Here is a 21,292-nt window from a genome sequence, read left to right on the forward strand (position 1 = left end):
TCTATGCTCTATTGCACATGTTTTGTATGTCTTGTTATGACATTTTGATATTTTTCAAATATTTTAATAAAGAAGTTCATGTTTCAAGTGAAAGTACATGGAATCTTAGAATTTTTTTTTTTTACCGTGGTATCGAAATCGGCATCGAGAATCGTGTTATTTAACTGGTATTGGCACCGACTACTGAATTTTTGGTATCGTGACACCCCTAGTTAGACTCAGAGTTTGTTAAACCTCCTTCCTGAAACGGGCACCAGGTCAGTACAGTCACGGATGTGTATGGGTAGGGAGTTCCAGAGGTAGGGTTGGTTGAAGCTGGGGTTTTAGAGCTTTTATACTGGAGTTTCTTGTAAACATCTGTAAATGTAAATGGAATGCATTTATATAGCACTTTTCTAGGCTTAAAGACTACTCAAAGTGCTTTTACACACTACAGGCACCATTCACCATTCACACACACATTCATACACTAGAGGTCCAGGCTGCCAAGACTGTCCTCCCCACATTAGTCGTTAAAAGAGCAATTACAACCTATATTTAGGTTCATAGTGACAGAAGCAGTAGTAGTTAGTAAAAGAAGCAGAGCAGAAAGTAAGGTGACGAAATATATAAGAGCGTCAAATTTCCGCAAAGCAAGGTAGGTGGGGTGGTGGATGTGTCAAACAAACATATGATTTTCATATTCAGGAGACTGGGGTTTGAGTCCTGTTTGAAAATTAAAGTAAACAACAAGATGTATTTTTAACTTTATGGAACAAACGGAGCTACTTCACGTTTTGCATATCTGCTTATTCTGAAGTGAAGCATCGTCTGATTTTAACCCAAACCGCAATCTTTTTTCTAAATTTAAGTAACTAGTGTTGATACCTAAACCTAACCAAACTGCGACCGTTTCACAACGTTAACAACGTTACGTTCTCTGATTTAGATATTAAAGGCGTATTTCCTGCCAACACTAGAGGTGCTAATTTATGAAACGCTCCTGTGGGTCGTATTAGAGGGTAGGAATAGACGACCGATATCGTCATATGGTTTGGAGGACTTGTTTAGGCTGCCATACAACACCTGCTCATCAGATAAACATTCATGCACATTCCCACACTGATGGCGCAGCATCGAGTGCAATTTGGGGTTCAGTGTAGTGCCCAAGGACATGTAGACTGCTGGGGCCAGGAACCGCCACCAAAAGCTGTTATGTGTAACGGGGAAAATCTATTCTTAGATGCATTGGGATTCTCTCCTGAACGATTTATTATATTTCTGACTGAATGGATTCTTTTACACATAGCAGTGAAGTCACATTTTGTAGGAGGAGGATACGTTTCTGTGATATTGCTGTCTCAGTAGTAAGAAACATGAGATATTTGTCACCTGTTACTGCATATCACGACTGGGTGTTTTGCTGGTACTTTTCTATACTGTGTGTTCAGGGATATTAGACTAGTATGTGTGTTGTCGTATCTACAATTGTGAGCAACAGCCCAATAAAGAGAACGGGTTTCTATTTTTATTCTTAGTCAGACTTATATTGTAATTATGTGAGGAAACCTGATTACATATAATAACACTTAATGTTGAAGAGTGACAACAAGCAGTAAAGAAAATTGGTACAATGTATGTGTCTTTGTTAAATGTGTCATTACACCCATGGGCTTCTGCCTGCTCCCATAAACAAGATTTGACGAATAAAGAAGACTGCAGCATAAGCAGTGTGTATAGGAGTAGGGGCCCCATAAAACTTCATCCATACGCTTGAGCTCAGACTTAATAAGCATTTTTCATATTCAATAAAGAAGAATCATACAGAGGTGAAACCAAAAATTCTGATTTATATAACCATTAAAAATGTGGCATAATAAATAAATAAAGATTCATTTTTTGTAACTCCCAAGCAGAAATCTAAATGAGTAAAGAATTGTGGATTACTACTGGTGGACCATGCCATGTATATCTCAGATGTGTTCATGCATCCATTCTTTTTGGGTCTGTCTCTCTGTCCCTCTCCTGCTCAGCCCCCCTGCTGGCTAGCCTTCAGTCTGCACCCCGGCTGGCTAGCCTTCAGTCCACACCCCAGCCTGTTAGACTTCAGTCTGTGCCCAATGCATTTATTTGTCACAATAAAAGCATTTGCATTTGGATAGGTTTGGCACTACATTGCCTTTACATACCCAATAATGCACCTCCCCATGCTACTCATGTAAGATTTACATAATTAGTGGTACCAGCACAGTAGTATTATGTACAAATGAACAGGGTTTCTCCGTACATCTTCCAGCAGTATGAACCTGAATTAGGTGTTTTGGGCAGGAGGTTGGGCAGATGGGCGGAGTGGCTCTGGAGGACAACCTGGAGGTCAGCAATGAAGGTGGGACCACTTTGGAGGTTGGGGACGTAGATGGGACTGCCCTGGAGGTTGGCGACATAAGCGGGACCGCTCTGGTTGGCAGTGACATAGGTGGGACCGCTCTGGAGGTCGGCGACATAGGCAGAACCGCTCTCTATGTTGGCTACGTAGGTGGGACTGCCTTAGAGGTTGGCGACGTAGGTGGGACCTCTCTGAAAGTCGACGAGTTCTGGAGACCTGCAGTCCTGGAATGATGGCAGATTGCAGCCAATAACCTTTTCAGCAGAGCAAATGAGCACTGCTGCCACAGCAAAGGACAAGGGCAGACTTCAGTATACCAGATGGTGATGGAGGAGGTGATATTGGACTCAAGCCTTGGAATTAGTGCTGCTGGTCCTGGAGTCTGTGTTTCCCCAGCTTCACATGCTGCTTCCTGTCAGACAGGAAGTTGTCTCAGGTGATATCCAATCAGCAGAGACTTGTCTGTAAACTCGTGGTAATAAAAAGGCAGAGTGCTTGCGCACACAACAAGGTGTTCAACGCACCCCTGTTTCAGTTTAAAAAAAACGTGTTGCTACGTATTGTTGGGGCTGAACGTGGCCCAGGTGCTGGAGGATGAGGTTGAGGGCCATGTTACTTTCCAATATCATGGGCGATGTGCAAGGGGTCCAGGAGTGGGTAAGTAATGGTTCTGAGGGGAGACAGAACAAGGCGCTCAAATGATTTCAATGCCACAGAATCAGGGCGTCAGGTCTGTAGTCAAGTCCTGTGATCCTGGGTTTTTTGGGGACGGGCATGACGGTGGAGGTACTGAAGCAGGCTGGTACTTGGTGAGGTGTTAAAGTGCTCATATTATGCTTTTTGGCTTTTTTCCCTTTCCTTTATTGTGTTATATATCTTTTTTGTGCAAGTTATAGGTTTACAAAGTGAAAAAGCCTAAAGTCCACCCCAAAGGGACTTACCATCTTCCAGAGAAAACACTGTTCACAAACTGCTCCAAACAGCTCAATTGTAGTCCAGCCTTTACTTCCGTGACGAACGTGCGTCACTTTGTAACACACGTTATAATTGTTGGGACCGAGGAAAGTAAGAATTAAACATTATCTCTTAAATAGAGATCTCAACCATGCGGCCTGCAGGCAACTGTGGAGCCTGAACACCCTCTGGATCAAAGGAGACCATGCGGTCAACATGGGTGTTTTTAAACAAAGGGATCAGGCCTGTGTTAAATTCCAAATCCTTTTTCACCAAACTCCTAGAGGAAGGAGAGGTCACAAAATGGCCAGAGGGAGGGGCTGCAGAAAGGTGTTCACACTTTCAAGAGCTCTGATTCTCCCCACTGATTCAGCGGGGCCATAAACACAGCATGGAGCCATGTCCGGTGGCCTGAGCTATAAAACTTCACGTCACCCCCCACTTCTTTCTTGTTTTCCGTTTGCAACCCTGTTGCTGAAAGGATGCATGCAGGCGTCTGCTTTAAATAGCTTCATCTTCCCGAAAAGTGAACTATTTCGGAGTTCTGGTGAGCACCATTGGACTCTGTGAAGCACGACCAGTGTTTCAAATCTGCAGAAGAGAACACCGTTTCTCTAGAAGTAAATCGTACAACACGGACACCGTTGTTTCTTCAAAGTCAACCCTAGCTTGTCCCCGCTGCCCTGGGGATCACAAGTTTTTCTGCGCACCGCTGACAAGCGGCCGGATTGCGTTCTGTTTCCCCGTGGAAATCTATGGACAAAACCGAACAGACAACATACAGTAAGGCTTAGTGTTCTGGGCAGAGATTTAGAACATAGTATGTTTTATTAATGTTAGTGACTTGCTAATGCTGCAAATTTTGGTTATGACATTTAATGTGATTGATTAATAAGGTGCTACTGTTGTACGTTTTGGTCATTAATCTGATTGTGACCGCCGAGTCAAATCTATTTCTGTGAAAGTCCTAGATCACGGGACATGATGATCTGAATGTGTTGAATAATGTAGCTTGTGTGAACCGGTAAATGCTACATTACTGCTCCTTCCACGGAGTTTAGTTACTGTACTGCGTGAGATAATCAAGGTCTGAAGTGTTTTTCTTTCTCTAAATGTGTTTCTCTCATCTTTTACACACTAACGAACACACACACACACACGTGCGCCAATTTGAACAGACAGCTAACAGCTAGCCCCTAGCCACACATGGCGCCGCTACAAAGCTCACACACGTTAGCTGTAGCAGCTAGCCTTGCTAGCTTCCACAGATAAGCTAACCGGCTAGCACATAGCCTATTGTCTGTAACACATTAGCTGGAAAGAGCTAACGGCTAATCTGGGGCGCAGCCTAACAACCACCTGGTTTCGTCACACCCCCTCCTCCTCACACACACACACACACACACACACACACACACACACACACACACACAGACCCACAGACACATGCCTGCTACATGTCTGTTGTTTGTTGCTTTTGGTTGTAGTTTGTAAAAAGGTATATATGTTTTGATGATTGAAGAATTGTTGATTGGCCATTGATAATTTTGAAGTTAAATAAATTCTACTATACTTTACATAGCAGTTGTTGTGATTATTTGTGTATTTGTTGTAATAAGGGCTGGTTAAACAAGTCGGTGCTCAAATTCACCCTTCTTCTGTTCCTTTCAAAGATACCAGATAAATTAATCAAATTAATTAAGATCTGTATTTTAAAGAGAACACCACCTATGAGACTATTTCACAGCTCAAGTATTGGCCCCTGGTTCCAGGGTGGTGCCCCGTTTTGATTGTTTGTCAATTTGGTAAAGTTATTAATACACACATTCATAACTTTATTAATATTTATAAAACATTGTTGATAATTTGCCAATAATTGAATCTGTACCCATAGCTATTCCCAACATAATGCTCACCTAGCTGCTAGCTTGGCACTCCCTCATGCTCTGCAACTGACAAGCTAGTAGTACTTACTGCACATGTGCGACTCCCAACAAAGATGGTACAGAAGTGAGATGCCTCACTCTGTAGCTAAAACAGAGAGCTCAACACACAGGGTGAAAAGAGGAGCTGCAGCAATGTGCCCTACAAATATATGGTGTTTTATGAAAATGAAACCACATAAACCTATTCTGGTACAACCTCTAAATACAATTATGAACCTGAAAATGAGCATAATTTAAATGCTGCAGCCTGTCTCTCTGACCCCATTTCAACCTGGTAATAAAATCTGATCTGAGTGATCCGATCATAGGACACATTCTGCTGCCAAGTGGGAACACATGTACTTAGAGCTGTCCATCTTGTGATCAGATCACTCAGGACTGATTTTACAGTAAAACTAGGTTGAAATGCGGCCTCTGTCCCTCCCCTCCAGTCACATTTCTAATTCCCCAAACCAAACCTTTGCCCTTCTCTTTCCATCCACCAGATGTACAATGTGGAAGGAGAGACAGAAGCCCCTTCACACAGCCTGTTCAAGGCGGGAATGTTGCGCCGTTATTCTGCCTCGCCGAATGAATGGGCGGGAGAGTCTTTCTAGCGTTAATCCGGCATCATAGGTAGTAACAGAGCTGAATCGACATCTGTGTAAAGAGACAGGCGGCATGGCGGGACCATACACACACACTAAACTCCGACGCCATTTTGCTACACGTAACTCCTCTTTTGCTTCCGGAATGCCAGCATGCTATCTTAAATCACACTTTGGGGCAGCATTATGGAGGTATTGTTTGGTTAAGTGTAAATAACAAAGCTAGTGTAATGGCAGATCTTCTTTATGGCAGTATTGTGGAATCTCTGTGTAAAAGGGGCTTGAGTCTTGTCGGTAAGGGAGGAGGGGGCCTCTGAGGTAGGCAGGTATGGAGAGGCCCAGGCCTTGAGGGATGGTGTCAGGATTGTCCCATTGTCTTTCAAATCGACAGTATAATTTAATAATTAAATAATTCAGGTCATTGGCCATGCCAGGACTTAACCATTATGATTCCTTTATTACAGTTTTTTTTGATTGCTAGACGACAGTGGGCACAACTGGAGTAACATGTGCAAAACTCTAACTACAGTCTGCACAGCAGCAGTTCATGTGGTCGAAACTGTAGTTCGTTTTTCATTGCTTGAACACAGTTTTCAAAACTCTACACACTTATCCCATGGCTTTAACAACAACCTGCACAACATTGTGGATTTACAGCACTTTGTTCAAATGCTAACACACTGCTGTCAAAACTGTTAACCATGCATTCAAAACAGTAGGCTACGGATTTCAGCCTGGTGCATTTCAAACACTGCTGACTGCAATGGTTTCTTGTTTTATACTTGTTAGTGAACACATACTGTATATACAGTATATAGGGAAAGTTCATGAAGCCTTTTTTGGAAATAAAGAAACACCAAATAAGAATGAAACAGTTATACATTGTACCGTTTGAAAGAAACAGTGAACAGGTAAAAGAGCAAAGATAAGGTCCAGGTAAGATGTCTGACGTTACATACACAGTTGTGAAAATGTGAAAAACACTTCCTTTACTATAATAAAACTGCTCACTTACCGTTTTTCACAAAGTAATGGAAGTGTAAACAATGGGAAGACCACAGTCATTTGTATTTATAGATAATGTAGGTACATGGCAAGAGAAGACATCCAATTTGTTGATAAAAATACTTGTAAAACTTCTGATCTATTATGTACCTTTAGTTTGCAACATTTCCAGTAATTACGTAAATTACTACAGACAAAATAAAATAATATATATATATATATATATATATATATATTTACTGTAGGTAAGCAAACTGAGGATTTTCATTCATTCTTGTTTGCCTCAAAATTTGTTTTGTTGCGTGATCCAAGTTTTCTTAAAAACTTGCCAATTTTAACGTCTAGCTAGCTTGAAGTTTGTTGTTGTTCTCCAATGGGAACGGAGTTTAAGAGTGGCAATACACAGAGAGCAAAAGGCCAGGGACATCCACACGCTGGATGTCATGCAATTATCCTGGAAACAATAATAAATAGACATATTCATAGACCTGTTGACAGATTTTCATTAATAGACTTGATACTATGAGCTCTAAGGTGTTTAATGTCTACAGCCTGAACTTCATGGAAATCCATTCTTGTGCAGTCACTGCACCTGCTCTGTCAGTAACTGAAGAAAACCTACATAATTGTAAAATAATGTGTGACTTTACTGTACTTATAACTTTAACTTTATTTTTGTCCCTTTCCGACATTAGCTTGAGGATGATTCAACAGAAAGAAACACAGATCATGAGGAGGAAGAGACTTCAGGAGATGAAGAAGAAGTAGAAAAAGAAGACGAAGATGAAGAAGAAGAAAGGTCATTACCTGGTGACCCTGATGAGGAGGTTTCCACAGCAACGAGAGCCAAGCAGCTGGCTGAGCGCCTGAAGGCCAAAGCCCGGAAAGTTCTGCGGGACCTGGGGAGAATCTTGGCAATCAGCCTGCTGGCTTTGGCTGGTAAGAATTGTGTAACATTAGCTTTCTTAGGTTTCCACACTTTTTTACAACACACTAAGAGAATCTGAAAAAAAGCTAGCACAGTCCAGACATTGCCATATTTGGTGCTTAATCTAAAATTTGTGCCATCTTTGTTTTGTCAAGCTGTTTACATCACTGATGTATAATAAAACCTGGATACAGCATTCAAGGCGAAGCCCCGTTCATTCCTATGAGAGTTGCTCAGTGGCACATGAACCCAAAAAAGTTCAAGTTCCGCGTATAAAATTACCTGGATGATCGGCGCTGCTTCCGCACTATGTAGCCAATAAAGCAGATGCACTAATGATCTCCGCCAGCCAAGCCGGCTACTTCTGGTTTATTCAATTAAATTTTATTTATAATATCAAATCATAACAAGAGTTATCTCAAAACACTTTACAGATAGAGTAGGTCTAGACCACACTCTATAATTTACAAAGACCCAACAATTCCAGTAATTCCCCCAAGAGCAAGCATTTAGTGCGACAGTGGCGAAGAAAAACTCCCTTTTAGGCAGAAACCTTGAGTGGTGAGGAAAACTTCCTTTTAGGGAGAAACCTCGGACAGACCCAGGCTCTTGGTAGGCGGTGTCTGACAGTGATGGTTGGGGGTGTGATGAACAGTGACAATTATAGTCGCAATAAAGATAATGGAACTACAACTAGAAATACTTGTTGTACTAGTTCATGGCGTAGCAGGGCATTACAGGGTGTAGCAGGGCACTGCAGGGCACTGCAGGCCGTAGCTGGGTGTAGCAGGGCATAGCAGAGCACGGAGCAGGACCACGGCAACAGCTGCAACCATGATTTAGGTGCCACCCTAATCCAAGGAAAACTGCGGGGCAAAAAAACATATATGGCTTGTCTAACTAGTTACAGTAGAAGCCTTACTAGTGATGCAGCAGCGTACTAGTAGCACTAAAGTCCAACCTTGTCAGCTCTTTGACACACTAGTGGTCATGTGGACCAAATTAGTAACACTAAAAGCCCTACTAGTTAACTAGTGAGCTGCAAAAGCTCTGACAAGTTAACTAGTAAACATTAATTCCAGTTATTTGTTTACTAGTGAGCTACATCTTTCTGCACTAGTTAACTAGTGAAAGCCACAATTGCTTACTAGTTTACTAGTTAAGGCAAACATTTTAACTAGTTAGCACATTGAAGCCACTTTTTTACCTAACTAGTTAACTAGTGAACCTCAAAATATTTACTAGTTAACTAGTGATGTCAAAAACACTATCCAGGAGAAAACCTAATTATTTTTATATTAACCACAATGAAAAAACATAGAACATTGTATTTTCTGTTTTATAATGCTCTGCTTTTTCACAGTAAAACACAAACATATGCAATCATTTTTATTTGATGAATCATGATCATGAATTAGGACAAAAATATCAAGAGTATTTAAAATTACTTTATTTTATCTGCTTTTGTTTGGCTGTTTTGAAATGAATACATTGCTGTTGTGATATTTCAAACAGTCTTAAGAGCAACATTGGCACAAGGGTTTCTCTATAATGCTATTCGTAGGTCATTACATGTTTGTAGTGGCAGATTTACCCTTATAAAGTCAGCTTTAGAATGGGATCAAATGCCATAGGATCAATCCCTGATTTTATGTGCACCTCATTGTGAAATATGGTATATATATGTGGAGACTGTTAGCTGTCTACAGGGACTTAATGACGATGTCAACCACATGAGACAGGTGCAGTTAAGCTGTCAAACAGCAAAACATTGTACTTTCGATCAGGAGAGACTTAATGAAACAGAGATTTAAGGAACGAAATACAATTTATTTAACATGCACAGACAAGATATATATATATATATATGTGTGTATATATATATATATATATATATATATATATATATATATATATATATATATATATATGTGTATATATATATATATATATATATATGTGTGTGTGTATATATATATATATATATATATATATATATATATAAAAATATTTTTTAAGTTGTGCAAACAGCCAGCAAAGCCCCTCCAGCTACACTATCACAATTCTGTCTGCTGGTGCTGGATTCTGAGGTGGCGGCCTTGGTTATTTAGTTTAAACACTGGCCAATCAGAATCCTTGTCCCGCTTGCTTAATTTGCTTGCAGTCAACTATACAACTAGCAGTACAAGTAGTACTAGCATGTTGCAGTTTACATGTTAACTAGTGAGGGCCAAATATCCACTAGTTAACTAGTAAGGGTCTTTTAAACCTTACTAGTTACCTAGTGATGTTCAACAAGAGCCACTAGTTAACTAGTGCGGTCCAAAATGCCTACTAGTTAACTAGTGCTACCTTTACAAATCAATTATTCACTAGTTGGACTTTCTCTGGACGTTACTAGTTAACTAGTGAGGCTCAAAATGTCTACTAGTTAACTAGTGGGGGGCATTTTGACCTTACTAGTTAACTAGGTACACACATTTGACCTAACTAGTTAATAGTAAGGTCCAAAAAGAGTCACATTTAACTAGTGGCACTGATGTTATCCTCACTAGTTTACTGGTGGAAGACATTTTATCTCACTAGTTAGACTCTGTCCTGAACATGTAAAGACCTTGACAGAACATGTTGAATATTTTTTCTTACATGTTGGGTTTTCCTTAACTAGTTGAGCCTCACTCAGCACTAGTAAGCGACTGGGCACCACTAGTGAGACATTTGTTTAACATGTCGGGCTTTTTGTCACAGTACATATTTTCGGCGCACTAGTTGACATTCCCATCGTACTAATGTACGCTCCACTGGTTCAACTAGTGATGCAATAAAATTGCACCAGTTAACATGTATGACAGTTGCACCACTACACTAGTTACCTAGTAAGGTCCAAAGAGGCATCAACTAGTTAACTAGTGAATGTTTTCGACTAGTTAACATGTAAGTGGCAACCTGCAGTCACTAGTTCACTAGTTGCAGTTCCTCAGGCCAACATGTTAACTAGTGTGCAACATGCAAATAATGTAGGTGGGATAAAACATAATCCTGAGTCCTGATTGGTTTGTATATTTTATTGTGAACTAGAGAGCCAATAGGAAGCCTCAAATCCCCCTTTCCCCTCCTCCTCATTAACATTGTGTCTTACTAGTTAACTTGTTCACACTTTGGCGTAACTCTCGCCAAAATGCAACCTAGGGTCTTTTTGTGAATGTACCCGAGTCAAACTTTAGTTTAAAAGCATATTTAGGACGGAATCGGAAACTTTTAAGATTTACCGTTTTTTCGGTCAAATGGCCTTTTGAATGGGAGTGCTAGGGGCACTTTTATGCTAGCCTCTAAATAGCTATTTTTAAAACACTAAGAAGGCTCGACACAACATGAAATTTTGCTCGAAGTATCACCGGGGGTTCTACACCTTAACGAAAGCATTGACAACATTGTTTGTGTATGCAGAGTTTACTAAAAAGAAAGGTTTTGAGCAACTCATTGTAGCTGTTGTTGTTTACGCTATCCGCCATCTTGTCAGTCAAAAATAGGCGATCTCCGAATGCGAATCCATAGGAGGAAATGTCATTCTTATATGAGGCTCCGTTTTCAACTACAAGGTCAATATTGTTTTTCACTAACGACAAAACAACAAATTATCCGTGCATTTATATGGAACTAAGCTTTTGGAGCTTTCCATCTTTACTCTCCTCCCTCGACTATTTTTGACTGGCTACAGTGAGTTGCTCAAAACCTTTCTTTTTAGTAAACTATGTGAACACAAACAATGTTGTCAATGCTTTCGTTAAGGTGTAGAGCCCCTGGTGATACTTCGAGCAAAGTTTCATGTTATGTCGAGCCTTCTTAATGTTTTAAAAATAGATATTTTGAGGCTAGCATAAAAGTGCCCCTAGCACTCCCATTCAAAAGGCCATTTGACCGAAAAACGAGAATATGGTAAATCTTAAAAGTGGCGATTCCGTCCTAAATATGCTTTTAAACGAAAGTTTGACTCTGGTACATTCACAAAAAGACCCTAGGTTGCATTTTGGTGAGAGTTACGCTTTAACTAGTAGACATTTTGGACACTAGTTAACTAGTAACATCCAGAAACAGTCCAACTAGTGAACTAGTACGTTTTTTGGCTTTTACTAGTTAACTAGTGGAGGAACCTGACTTTTGATATCAAGGATAAGGAATAAATGCTCAAAGGGCTTGCCATAAAAGGCATTTAAATATTGCACAAATCCTAAAGCGTGCCTTGGATTGTTTTTTTTTTTAAAGATTTTTACATTTTTTTAATCAAGCCCAGTTTCCACCCATGCAGTGAGCCCTTCACAGGATGGACTTAATTCCAGGGATTACACAGGTTTGACTTGAATGTCTGTTGCTGAGTCACGTGAGTGATGAAGTTACACTATTGGTCGCAGTGAGTGTGATGCCATGAGTGTTTCCCCATTGCTTTTCAAAATGAATCGGCGTGATTCATTTTGTCAGGCTTTTGCCTTTGTTATCGGCCATCAATAAGCTGATTAACTTCTTTACTATGCGGTTGTTGATGTACAGTGTAGGTTTCAGTTTGTCCATGAGTAAATACTGCAGCTCATTAAGACCAACATTTGAGGCTGTGGTTCATAATGTCATATGGTAAAACCTAGTCTGTTTAACAAAGTAACATTGATGACACAATAACACTGCAGATGACCAATCCAGAACACCAAGTTGTGAAAATAGCATAATTACATTATTGAATTCAGTAAATTAAGGCAGTTCTCAATAATCTTTTATCATTTTAACCACGTCCTGTGATATGCTACTTCAGTATAAACAGATACTGGGACCCTTTTCAGATAAACATTTAAATCCACATTGACCATACATTGTCCAGCCATATACTAGATCCAACCTAGTCCTGTTTAAATGACTGTCTGTCTGTGTGTATTTATTGTTTGTCTCTGACCTCTCCTCTTTTTACCTCCCAGGCATCACGCTGCCCTCTGCCTTCTCAGCCATCTATTTCCTGCTTTTCATCGGCATGTGCACGTGGTGGGCGTGCCACCTTCCCATCAGTCACCTGGGTTTCAATGCACTGTGTGTGATGGTGGGCTTCTTCACTGCTGGCCACATGGTTTGCCTGTACTTGTACCAGAGTATGCTGGCCCAGGCCCTGTTCCCCCCACACAGTCTGTGGGCCAGGTAAGACTGTAGCACACTGTACATCAAACCATGAAAACTTCCAATTGATGCGCTCATATGCTACATATGGTTAATTAGTTAAATACTACCTTTCTTAAATTATAATATAACAAATATGTCACCTTGAAGCAACACTTTAACAATGTCTTATAAAAAATTTTCCTTGTCACTCTGAATTTTAAAAACTAAAATCTGGGCTCAGTTGCATGTGGGTGTGACCAGCACATTTTTGCAATTTTGGTGACTAAAGGTATTGGCACAAACCAATATTTTTATTGAGTTTTAACATAATCAATGTACATACATATAAAACATGTTTGACACTTAGGAAAACATTAATGTAAAGGACAGAGACATACAAATACAAAAAATAAATAAATAAATTAATAAATGTAACTAACTAAAAGCTTCTCATCACATCCTATTAGATTTGACACAGCTTATCAATCAGCCATTGGTACGTCATTTACACCATGTTCAAGAAAGAATAAGAAAGGATTCCAGATTTCCTCAAACCTCCTATATTTACCTTTCACAATATAAGTTTGCTTTTCCATAGACATACTTATTGCCATTTCTTTCAACCAGTTACCTATACTTGGTGCCTTTATGTTCTTCCATTGTAAAGCAATAAGACTTGTAATAGACACATGTCTTTTAGTAAATAGTTTATTCATTCTTAGAAAAATGTGTTTAGGAGGCACCAAAGGAATATTTTGAAATAGGTATAAGAGCTTGGGCAGAATATTCATTTTCAAAATATTTATACGACCTATTAAGGATATGGGTAAAGATGTCCATCTTTCAATGGAATTAGAAATATTTTCTAAAAGAGGGTCATCATTTACTGAAACAATATTCTCAAGGGTTGGTACAATCTTTATGCCCAGATATGTAAAGCAATCAGTTGTATTAAAAATGGATGCGCAATGGTTGGGCTGTTGTCCATCTCCCTCATTCAGTAACATAAGCATGCTTTTAGAATTATTGATCTTGTATCCAGAGATCTTTCCAAACGTACTAATGAGTTCTAGTAAAGCAGGAATAGAGTTATTAAGGTGTTTTAAAAACAGCAGGACATCATCTGCAAACAAGGCAATTTTATGTTCTACTTGACCAACAGTAATACCTGTTATGCCCATATGTTTCCTAACTGCAATTGCAAAAGGCTCAATGGAGATTGCAAAGAGGAGAGGAGAGAGAGGTGATCCCTGTCGGCAGCCTCTGGAAATGGTGAATGGTTTCGATACCATGTTATTCGTTTGCACCTCAGCTACAGGATTGTTATAAAGTAGCCTAACCCACTTGCAAAATCGTTCCCCAAAACCAAGGTTATTATAGTTTTGCATTTTTCATTAGTTTTTATTTTTATTTCGTTTTGACTTTTTCTTTTCAAATTCAGTTTAGTTTTAATTAGTTTTTAAAGCGGGTTTGCTAGTTTAGTTTATTTTTAATTTTTTGAAAATGCTCAGTTTTAGATTAGTTTTTATTAGTTTTAATGTTAGTTTTAGTCTTTTTGTAATATGGGTTATTTGTCAGGAGCAAGATTCAAAAAGGTCAGAAAAAGTATTATAACTCAACAAAAACATCATACAATTTTAGAAATATGTATTCACAATGTATTCAACAATAACACCAGTACATACAATGTACATATGATGATGAGCACAGATATGTAAACAGTCTACACAAGACACCGCAGTAAGTGCAACATGTGTAAGTGACGTGTTCCAGGAAAAAACCTAAATAGCCAACAGACTAAAGAAGACATACATGAACAGGTGTTTTGAACTTTGGTTCGAGTAAAGTGGCGAACTTTTTGAAGTCAATCGACTCACACAGTTGTGACATACCAGTATGAATCAACATATTAACCCATGCTTCCTCCCGCTTTTGGTGTTCCTACGTATTTACTAACCAGCAGCTATCGGGTCGCCGGTGAAAGCCCTCCTATAGTGTTCTCTGTCCTGCTGTTGTCTCTGTCCTGCTGCCTGGCCCTGTATCCATACATCCATGCCCTGTACCGGGGTTAGCTTCTGTTTCGGGGGAAGGGGGCTTTGCATTCTTCTTTACCTTGTCTTTTTTATAATTAGAATTTTATTGAGTTTTGAACGCCGCTGTTACATTGTAGTCAACATTACAATTGACATCTTAACATATATCCCATAGTGATTATACATTTTTTAATAAAAAAATAAATAAAAGGATTAAGCCAAAAGAGGTAATAGAAATCAGATAGAAATAAAGAAATAAAATAAATAAATACAAATAAACAACAACAACAAAAAAACACAATGGATCAAATGTACAGTTTTACAATAAGCACCATGCTCTCATCTGGTAGCAATATATTGCATGTAATTTCCCCATTTCGCCACATATTTTTCCACCCTGTCATTTATGTTGAAAGAGATTTTTTCGTATGATGCCACTTTTGCCAACTCCGTGCTCCACTCCTGGAAAGAGGGCTCACCTAGGTTCTTCCAGTTTCTTATTATTATTTGTTTTCCAACCATTATACCGGTCTGAATAAAGTCCGCTGCTCCACAGTTCGATTTCATTTGTGGATCATTTAAAACATACAGCCTCGGGCAGAACTCCAAGCTAGGCCAGGTAATGTTTTCAATGCGATCATGAATCTTTAGCCAATAGTTCTGAATCATGGGACATTCCCAGATCAGATGAAGAAGAGTCCCTTACGAGCTGCAGCACTTCCAGCAGTCTGCATTATCCCTCAGCTTCAGCCTAAACAGCTGGGTCGGAGTCCAATAAAAGCGATTAAGAATCTTAAACTGGATTAATCTAATTGTATTGTCTCTTGAAACCCTCTTAGCGTTTCACAAATACGATCCCACTCTTTATGTGTGACATAAATGTTCAAATCTGCCGACCAAGTTAACATTGTTGAATAAGATATGGGAACTGTCTGTTGGAATAACATTGCATAAAAGATAGCAGCTTCATGCCCCAAACCCATTATTTTCGTAGTCTGAGAGAGAAGGTTTGACTGCTGAGGTTCTGTTCCTCTCCCTATGACAGTAACTAACAGGTGATGTAAATCATTTGTAAATACTTCCAGAAATTATTTCCTGGCAGATTGTATTCACCAGCCAACCTTTCAAATTCCTTTATATTATCACTCTCATATAGGTTTGCTAGTGTAATAATTCCTTTTTCTCCCAATCTTTCCATAGAAGGGAATGTTTATTAATACGTAATTTTGGGTTATTCCAAATACAAGATTCAGAATTAAGATAGACATTGATATTAAAAGCTTTAGAAAACTTCTTCCACACATTACAGAGGTTGGATATGATAGGGTGTGATTTTAATTCGGAGGGTATATTGCTAGACAGAGCATTTATAAGGGTAAGTGGGGAGAACAATCTCCGTTCAATCTCAAACCAGGGAGGGGCTCTCTCAGGTGGAAGTGTCCACTGAGCTATATGTCTCAGGCAGAAGGCATAATGATACAGGGCTAGTTTGGGGAGGCCCATGCCACCTTATTGATTGGCACCTGAAGCCTTTCTAATTTTATCCTTGCACATTTACCATTCCATAAGAACTTTTTGCAAATTTGGTCGAACCTTTTAAAGTACTTTTGGGGTATTGCAATAGGAAGACATTGAAGCAAATAATTCAACCTCGGGATACAGTTCATCTTCAGGACGTTGACCTTTACCCATAATGATAAGAATAGTGGTGACCATCTATCTATCTATTGAAATGTTATTAAAAAGTGGGTCCAAATTCTTTTCGATTATTTTATCAATTTGGTGAGGGAAGAGAATGCCAAGATATTTTATGCCTTCAGTAGGCCACTGAAACAGCCCCACCTGAAATAAAGTTTTTGGGCAGTATGAAGTCAGTGGAAGGGCCTCTGACTTAGACCAGTTGACTTTATACCCTGATATCTTGGAGAACGACTCAGTAACGTCCAATAGTACTGGGACAGATCTGGCTGGGTCCGAGGCAAGCCACAAAATGTCGTCCGCGTAAAGCAGAAGTTTATGTGTAGACTCATTAATTTTGACTCCCTGAATATTCTGATTCTTGCGAATAGCTGCCGCAAGAGGCTCAAGAGCTGGACAGAAAAGCCCTGCCAATAATGCAGAGCCCTGCCGGGTGCCTCTACGAAGTGTGAAATAAGAGGAAATCAGACCATTTGTTCTCACTGCGGCCTGTGGGTCTTTGTAAAGAATATCTATCCATCTGAGAAATGTTTGACCAAATCCAAAAGTTTTAAGCGTATGAAACATATACCTCCATTCCAGCCTATCAAACGCTTTCTCAGCGTCAAGTGAGATAGCTGCTGTTGGATCGCTGGAGTCCCGCACCGACCACATAATATTTATAAGGTGCCTCACATTATCAGAATTTCTCTCTCTGTCTAATAAATCCCATTTGGTCAGGATGGATAAGTGACCCAAGTGTTTTATCCAATCTGTTTGCAAGTATTTTAGATAAAAGTCTACAATCAACAGATATTGAGCTTATTGGACGATAGCTTTTACAGTCAGTCGGGTCCTTTTCTTTTTTAAGTATAAGTGTGATAATTGCTTGGTTTAAGGAGGGAGGTAATTTGCCAAATTCAAATGCTTCTGCAAGCATATTTTCAAATAATGGTAATAGGTCTTCTGCGTAACATTTAAAAAATTCTGCTGTAAACCCATCTTGGCCTGGAGATTTACCTGATGGTAGGGCCTTAATTGCATCAAGTATCTCCTGTGAACTAATACGTAAATCTAAGTCCTCCTGTTGTGAGACACTCAGCTTAGGAAGGTTTAATTTGTTGAGAAATGACATTATCTCTTTGTCTGTGGCAGTGTTTTCAGATGTATAAAGATTTATATAAAATTTCTTGAATACATCATTTATTTCCCTAGATTTTCCAGGCTTCCGTCCCCTGTCGTCACTGTTGCTACCGAAGATTTGGACTCTTTTTGTTTAATGTACCTAGCCAAAAATGTCCCTGCTTTATCCCCCGATTCAAAAATAGTATGCCTGTCCCTGAACAAAAGATATTCAGTTTTTTGGGATATTATAATATTATATTCATATTTAAGGTGGGTCAATTCTTTTAAAATAGATTCAGATATATTCTTTTTTAATTTAGCTTCAGTGTTCTTAATTCTCCTTTCTAGATCTGTGAGTTTAGCAGTATTGACTTTCTTCTTATGAGAAGAATATTGAATAATATATCCCCTTAGAAAGGCCTTAATGGTATGGCAGAGGGAGCTGTGGGGACATTGGTCTCCAAATATAGCCTAATCTGGGCTCGAAGATCTTCCTTAAATCCCACATCTTGTAATAATGATTAAAATTAAAACGCCACATCTGTGATCTTTCTGTTTCTCACTGCTGTCATTTGCAGTGGTGGAATGTAACGAAGTACAAATACTTTGTTACTGTACTTAAGTACATTTTTCACGTATCTGTACTTTACTGAAGTACAATCAATAGTGCATACTTTTGACTTTTACTTCGTTACATTTTGCAGCAATTATCTATACTTTCTACCCACTACATTTCTACAACATTCCGTTACATTTTCTGATCAGTTTTTCCCCCTGCCAAAACGTCTTCCTGACCGTCACACGTTTGCAGTCCGCAGGGAAGCCTTCAGCAGCGTCTGTCCAGCTCCCGGTGCCGCTCGCGATATTACGAATCCCACTATGGCCACGCCAAGACCCGCCCTTCAATAGCATTTATTGGCCAGGCACGTGCCGCTCCCGGTACTACCGCTGCTCCTGTTACTGCTGCTGCTCCCGATACTCTGCTTGGTCATATGTGAAGCATCCGTTCACATAGGGTTAATATATAACCCATATATTTATCTTAAAAACACTCCCGGTCCTCCTCAGCTGTGAAGCCATGTACTTGTTGTCCAAGCCCGTGTGTTCTTGCTAAATAAATGTGTGCAGCATTCACTGTCCTGTGGGAAATAATGCAAAGTCGAGCTTCATGCAGATCACTCTGATAACCAGAATTGTAAGTCAGAATGTAAACTGGGCCACAGATGGTAAGCACAATTAAATGAACCTAAAACTAACTTAATTAAAATGCCACAGCCCATACTGTTTTTTTAATTATTAGAATATAGACATTAAGAGAATAAATCGTTAGGCAAGTACTTTTACTTTTAATACTTAAAGTACATTTAAAATCAGGTACTTTTTACTTTTACTTAAGTAGGGTTTTCATTGTTGTACTTTTACTAAAGTAAATATATCTCTGGTTATTTGTACTTTTACTTAAGTACTGAGATTCAGTACTTCCTCCACCACTGGTCATTTGTAGTCTGACCATGGCATGGTCTGTTAACAGAATGCTATCAATTAAACAGGATAGTGTGGCAGGCAGCAAGGAGCTAGTAATTAGAAAGAAATCTATTCTTGAATAGACTTTGTGGGCTCCTAAGTAAAAAGTATAATCCCTGTCCGTTGGGTGGTTCAGCCTCCACACATCTGTTAGACCCATAGATGAACACATTCTCTTAACAAGCAAAACAGAGTCAGGCATTCTACTTAATGTTGGTTTACTTCTATCAAGGATTTGATCTAAGACAATATTGAAGTCTCCTCCCAGAATTATGGATACTGTCCAATATCATGCAACTTACTTTCTAAGTCTAAGAAAAAATTAGGGTGATCAACATTGGGTGCATATATATTGGCCAGTATCAGAGTATGTCCTTGTATCTCTGCTAGTATTATAATTATTCTGCCCTCCTCATCTTTAACCTCCCTCTTGAGCCTGAACTGTAAGCCTTTGTTAATTAATATAGCTACTCCTTGACTTTTAGATGACCCAGCACTAAAGGACACTTGTCCTACCCAGTCCCTGCATAATTTAACTGATTCCTGGGGACAACAATGTGTTTCCTGCAAGAATACTACATCTTCTTTTTTAGTTTCCAGATGCCCCCGTATTTTCTTCCTTTTAATTGGACAGCCCAGGCCATTCACATTCCAGGCTGAATAACATAATGTCCTCCCACTGCTAGTCATAAGCAATCTTAATGTATTTTACTGTAGAATAAGTGGCCATTCTATTATGATATAAGATCCACAGCAGACCAGTCTGCTGTTTGTGTTGTGATGAGCAAGGAAAAATGGACCCAAACGCAGGGAAAGGCAAGCAGGTAGGCAGAGGGTTGAACACGAGGATTTATTCTAACGAAAAACGGCAGTACAAGGACTGGAAAACCACAGGAAAAACTCACTGGGAAAACTACAAAAAAAACACAAGGCTGAAACAAACTGACGGCACGAGGACACAAACGGACACAAAACAATCTGACAAGAGGAAAAGGGAACACAGAGGTTAAATACACGAGGTAATGAACAAATGAGGGACAGGTGATACAACAGGTGAAACACATCAGGGCGGGACAGGGTAATCAACAAAGGCGGGAAACACAGTAAAACTAGACATGACAAGACAGAAAACAGACTATCAAAATAAAACAGGAAACAGGAACAACAGACAGAAAACATGACATCAACTAAACACAGAAACTTGACACAACACAAGAGAGAACAGAACACAGGGATTAACCAAAACATACACAATACAGAATAACCAACAAAAATACAGAAACCATAACAGAAATGTCCAAACCGCAACAGTTTGTCTGGCACAAAGAACAACTGAACCAGGAACATTGTTGAAATAAAACAAAAAAGTAAATCTCTTAGGTCCATGACTTATGGAACAAGGGCAGCCTAAAAGCCCACTGCCCTGAGTAGTACAAAATTGTGTTCAGATATTAGGTTAAGGAAAACATAGGGATTTCTATACAAAAATAGAAATTGTTGGCAACACAGGCCCCGGCTATGAAAAATATAAACTCAAATGTCCGCTTCAAAATGATTTGTGACGTGCAGAGCCGGTAATTTGAAATGATCTGTCCATGTCCAAAAACAAAACAGAGGTCTGCAAATTTGCATATACATATATATATCTCACATACTGTTTCCCGAACAGACGGACAGCAAGGTCTTGTGGTTTCCAAAGCATATCCAGAGCTCACCCGGATCGCATGATGCGCTGACACAGTGCCAGACATGTATCTCAGCGCCTCTCAATGTACTCCATTGCTTTTTCCAGGTCATCAAACACCCATGGACTCTGTCCACTGATGAAAATCTTCAGAAGTGCAGGGTAGAGCATGCCAAATTTAATCTTGCGCTCATGGAGTGCTTTCTTGCAGCGTGAAAATGCTTCTCGCTTCCTTTGCGTCTCCCTCGAATAATCCGGGAAAATCATAACTTGTTTGCCGTTCCACATCAGGCGTTTCTTTTCCCGTGCTGCTTCCAGGATGGCTTGG

At 39.5% G+C, this 21,292-nt stretch overlaps 1 protein-coding gene across 4 annotated transcripts in view; it reads left to right on the top strand.

The window, feature by feature from the left end:
- Positions 1 to 21,292, top strand: part of piezo1 (piezo-type mechanosensitive ion channel component 1) — a 204,794-nt gene that overhangs the window by 75,645 nt on the left and 107,857 nt on the right. For all 4 annotated transcript variants that reach the window (XM_031313782.2, XM_031313783.2, XM_031313781.2 and 1 more), the window contains exons 5-6: positions 7,553 to 7,796; positions 12,747 to 12,960. In XM_031313782.2, the coding sequence (XP_031169642.1) occupies positions 7,553 to 7,796; positions 12,747 to 12,960 (458 nt within the window). The remainder of the gene's footprint in view (positions 1 to 7,552; positions 7,797 to 12,746; positions 12,961 to 21,292) is intronic.

This window comes from Sander lucioperca, chromosome 15, assembly GCF_008315115.2.
Source record: "Sander lucioperca isolate FBNREF2018 chromosome 15, SLUC_FBN_1.2, whole genome shotgun sequence".
NCBI classification, from domain to species: Eukaryota; Metazoa; Chordata; class Actinopteri; order Perciformes; family Percidae; genus Sander; species Sander lucioperca.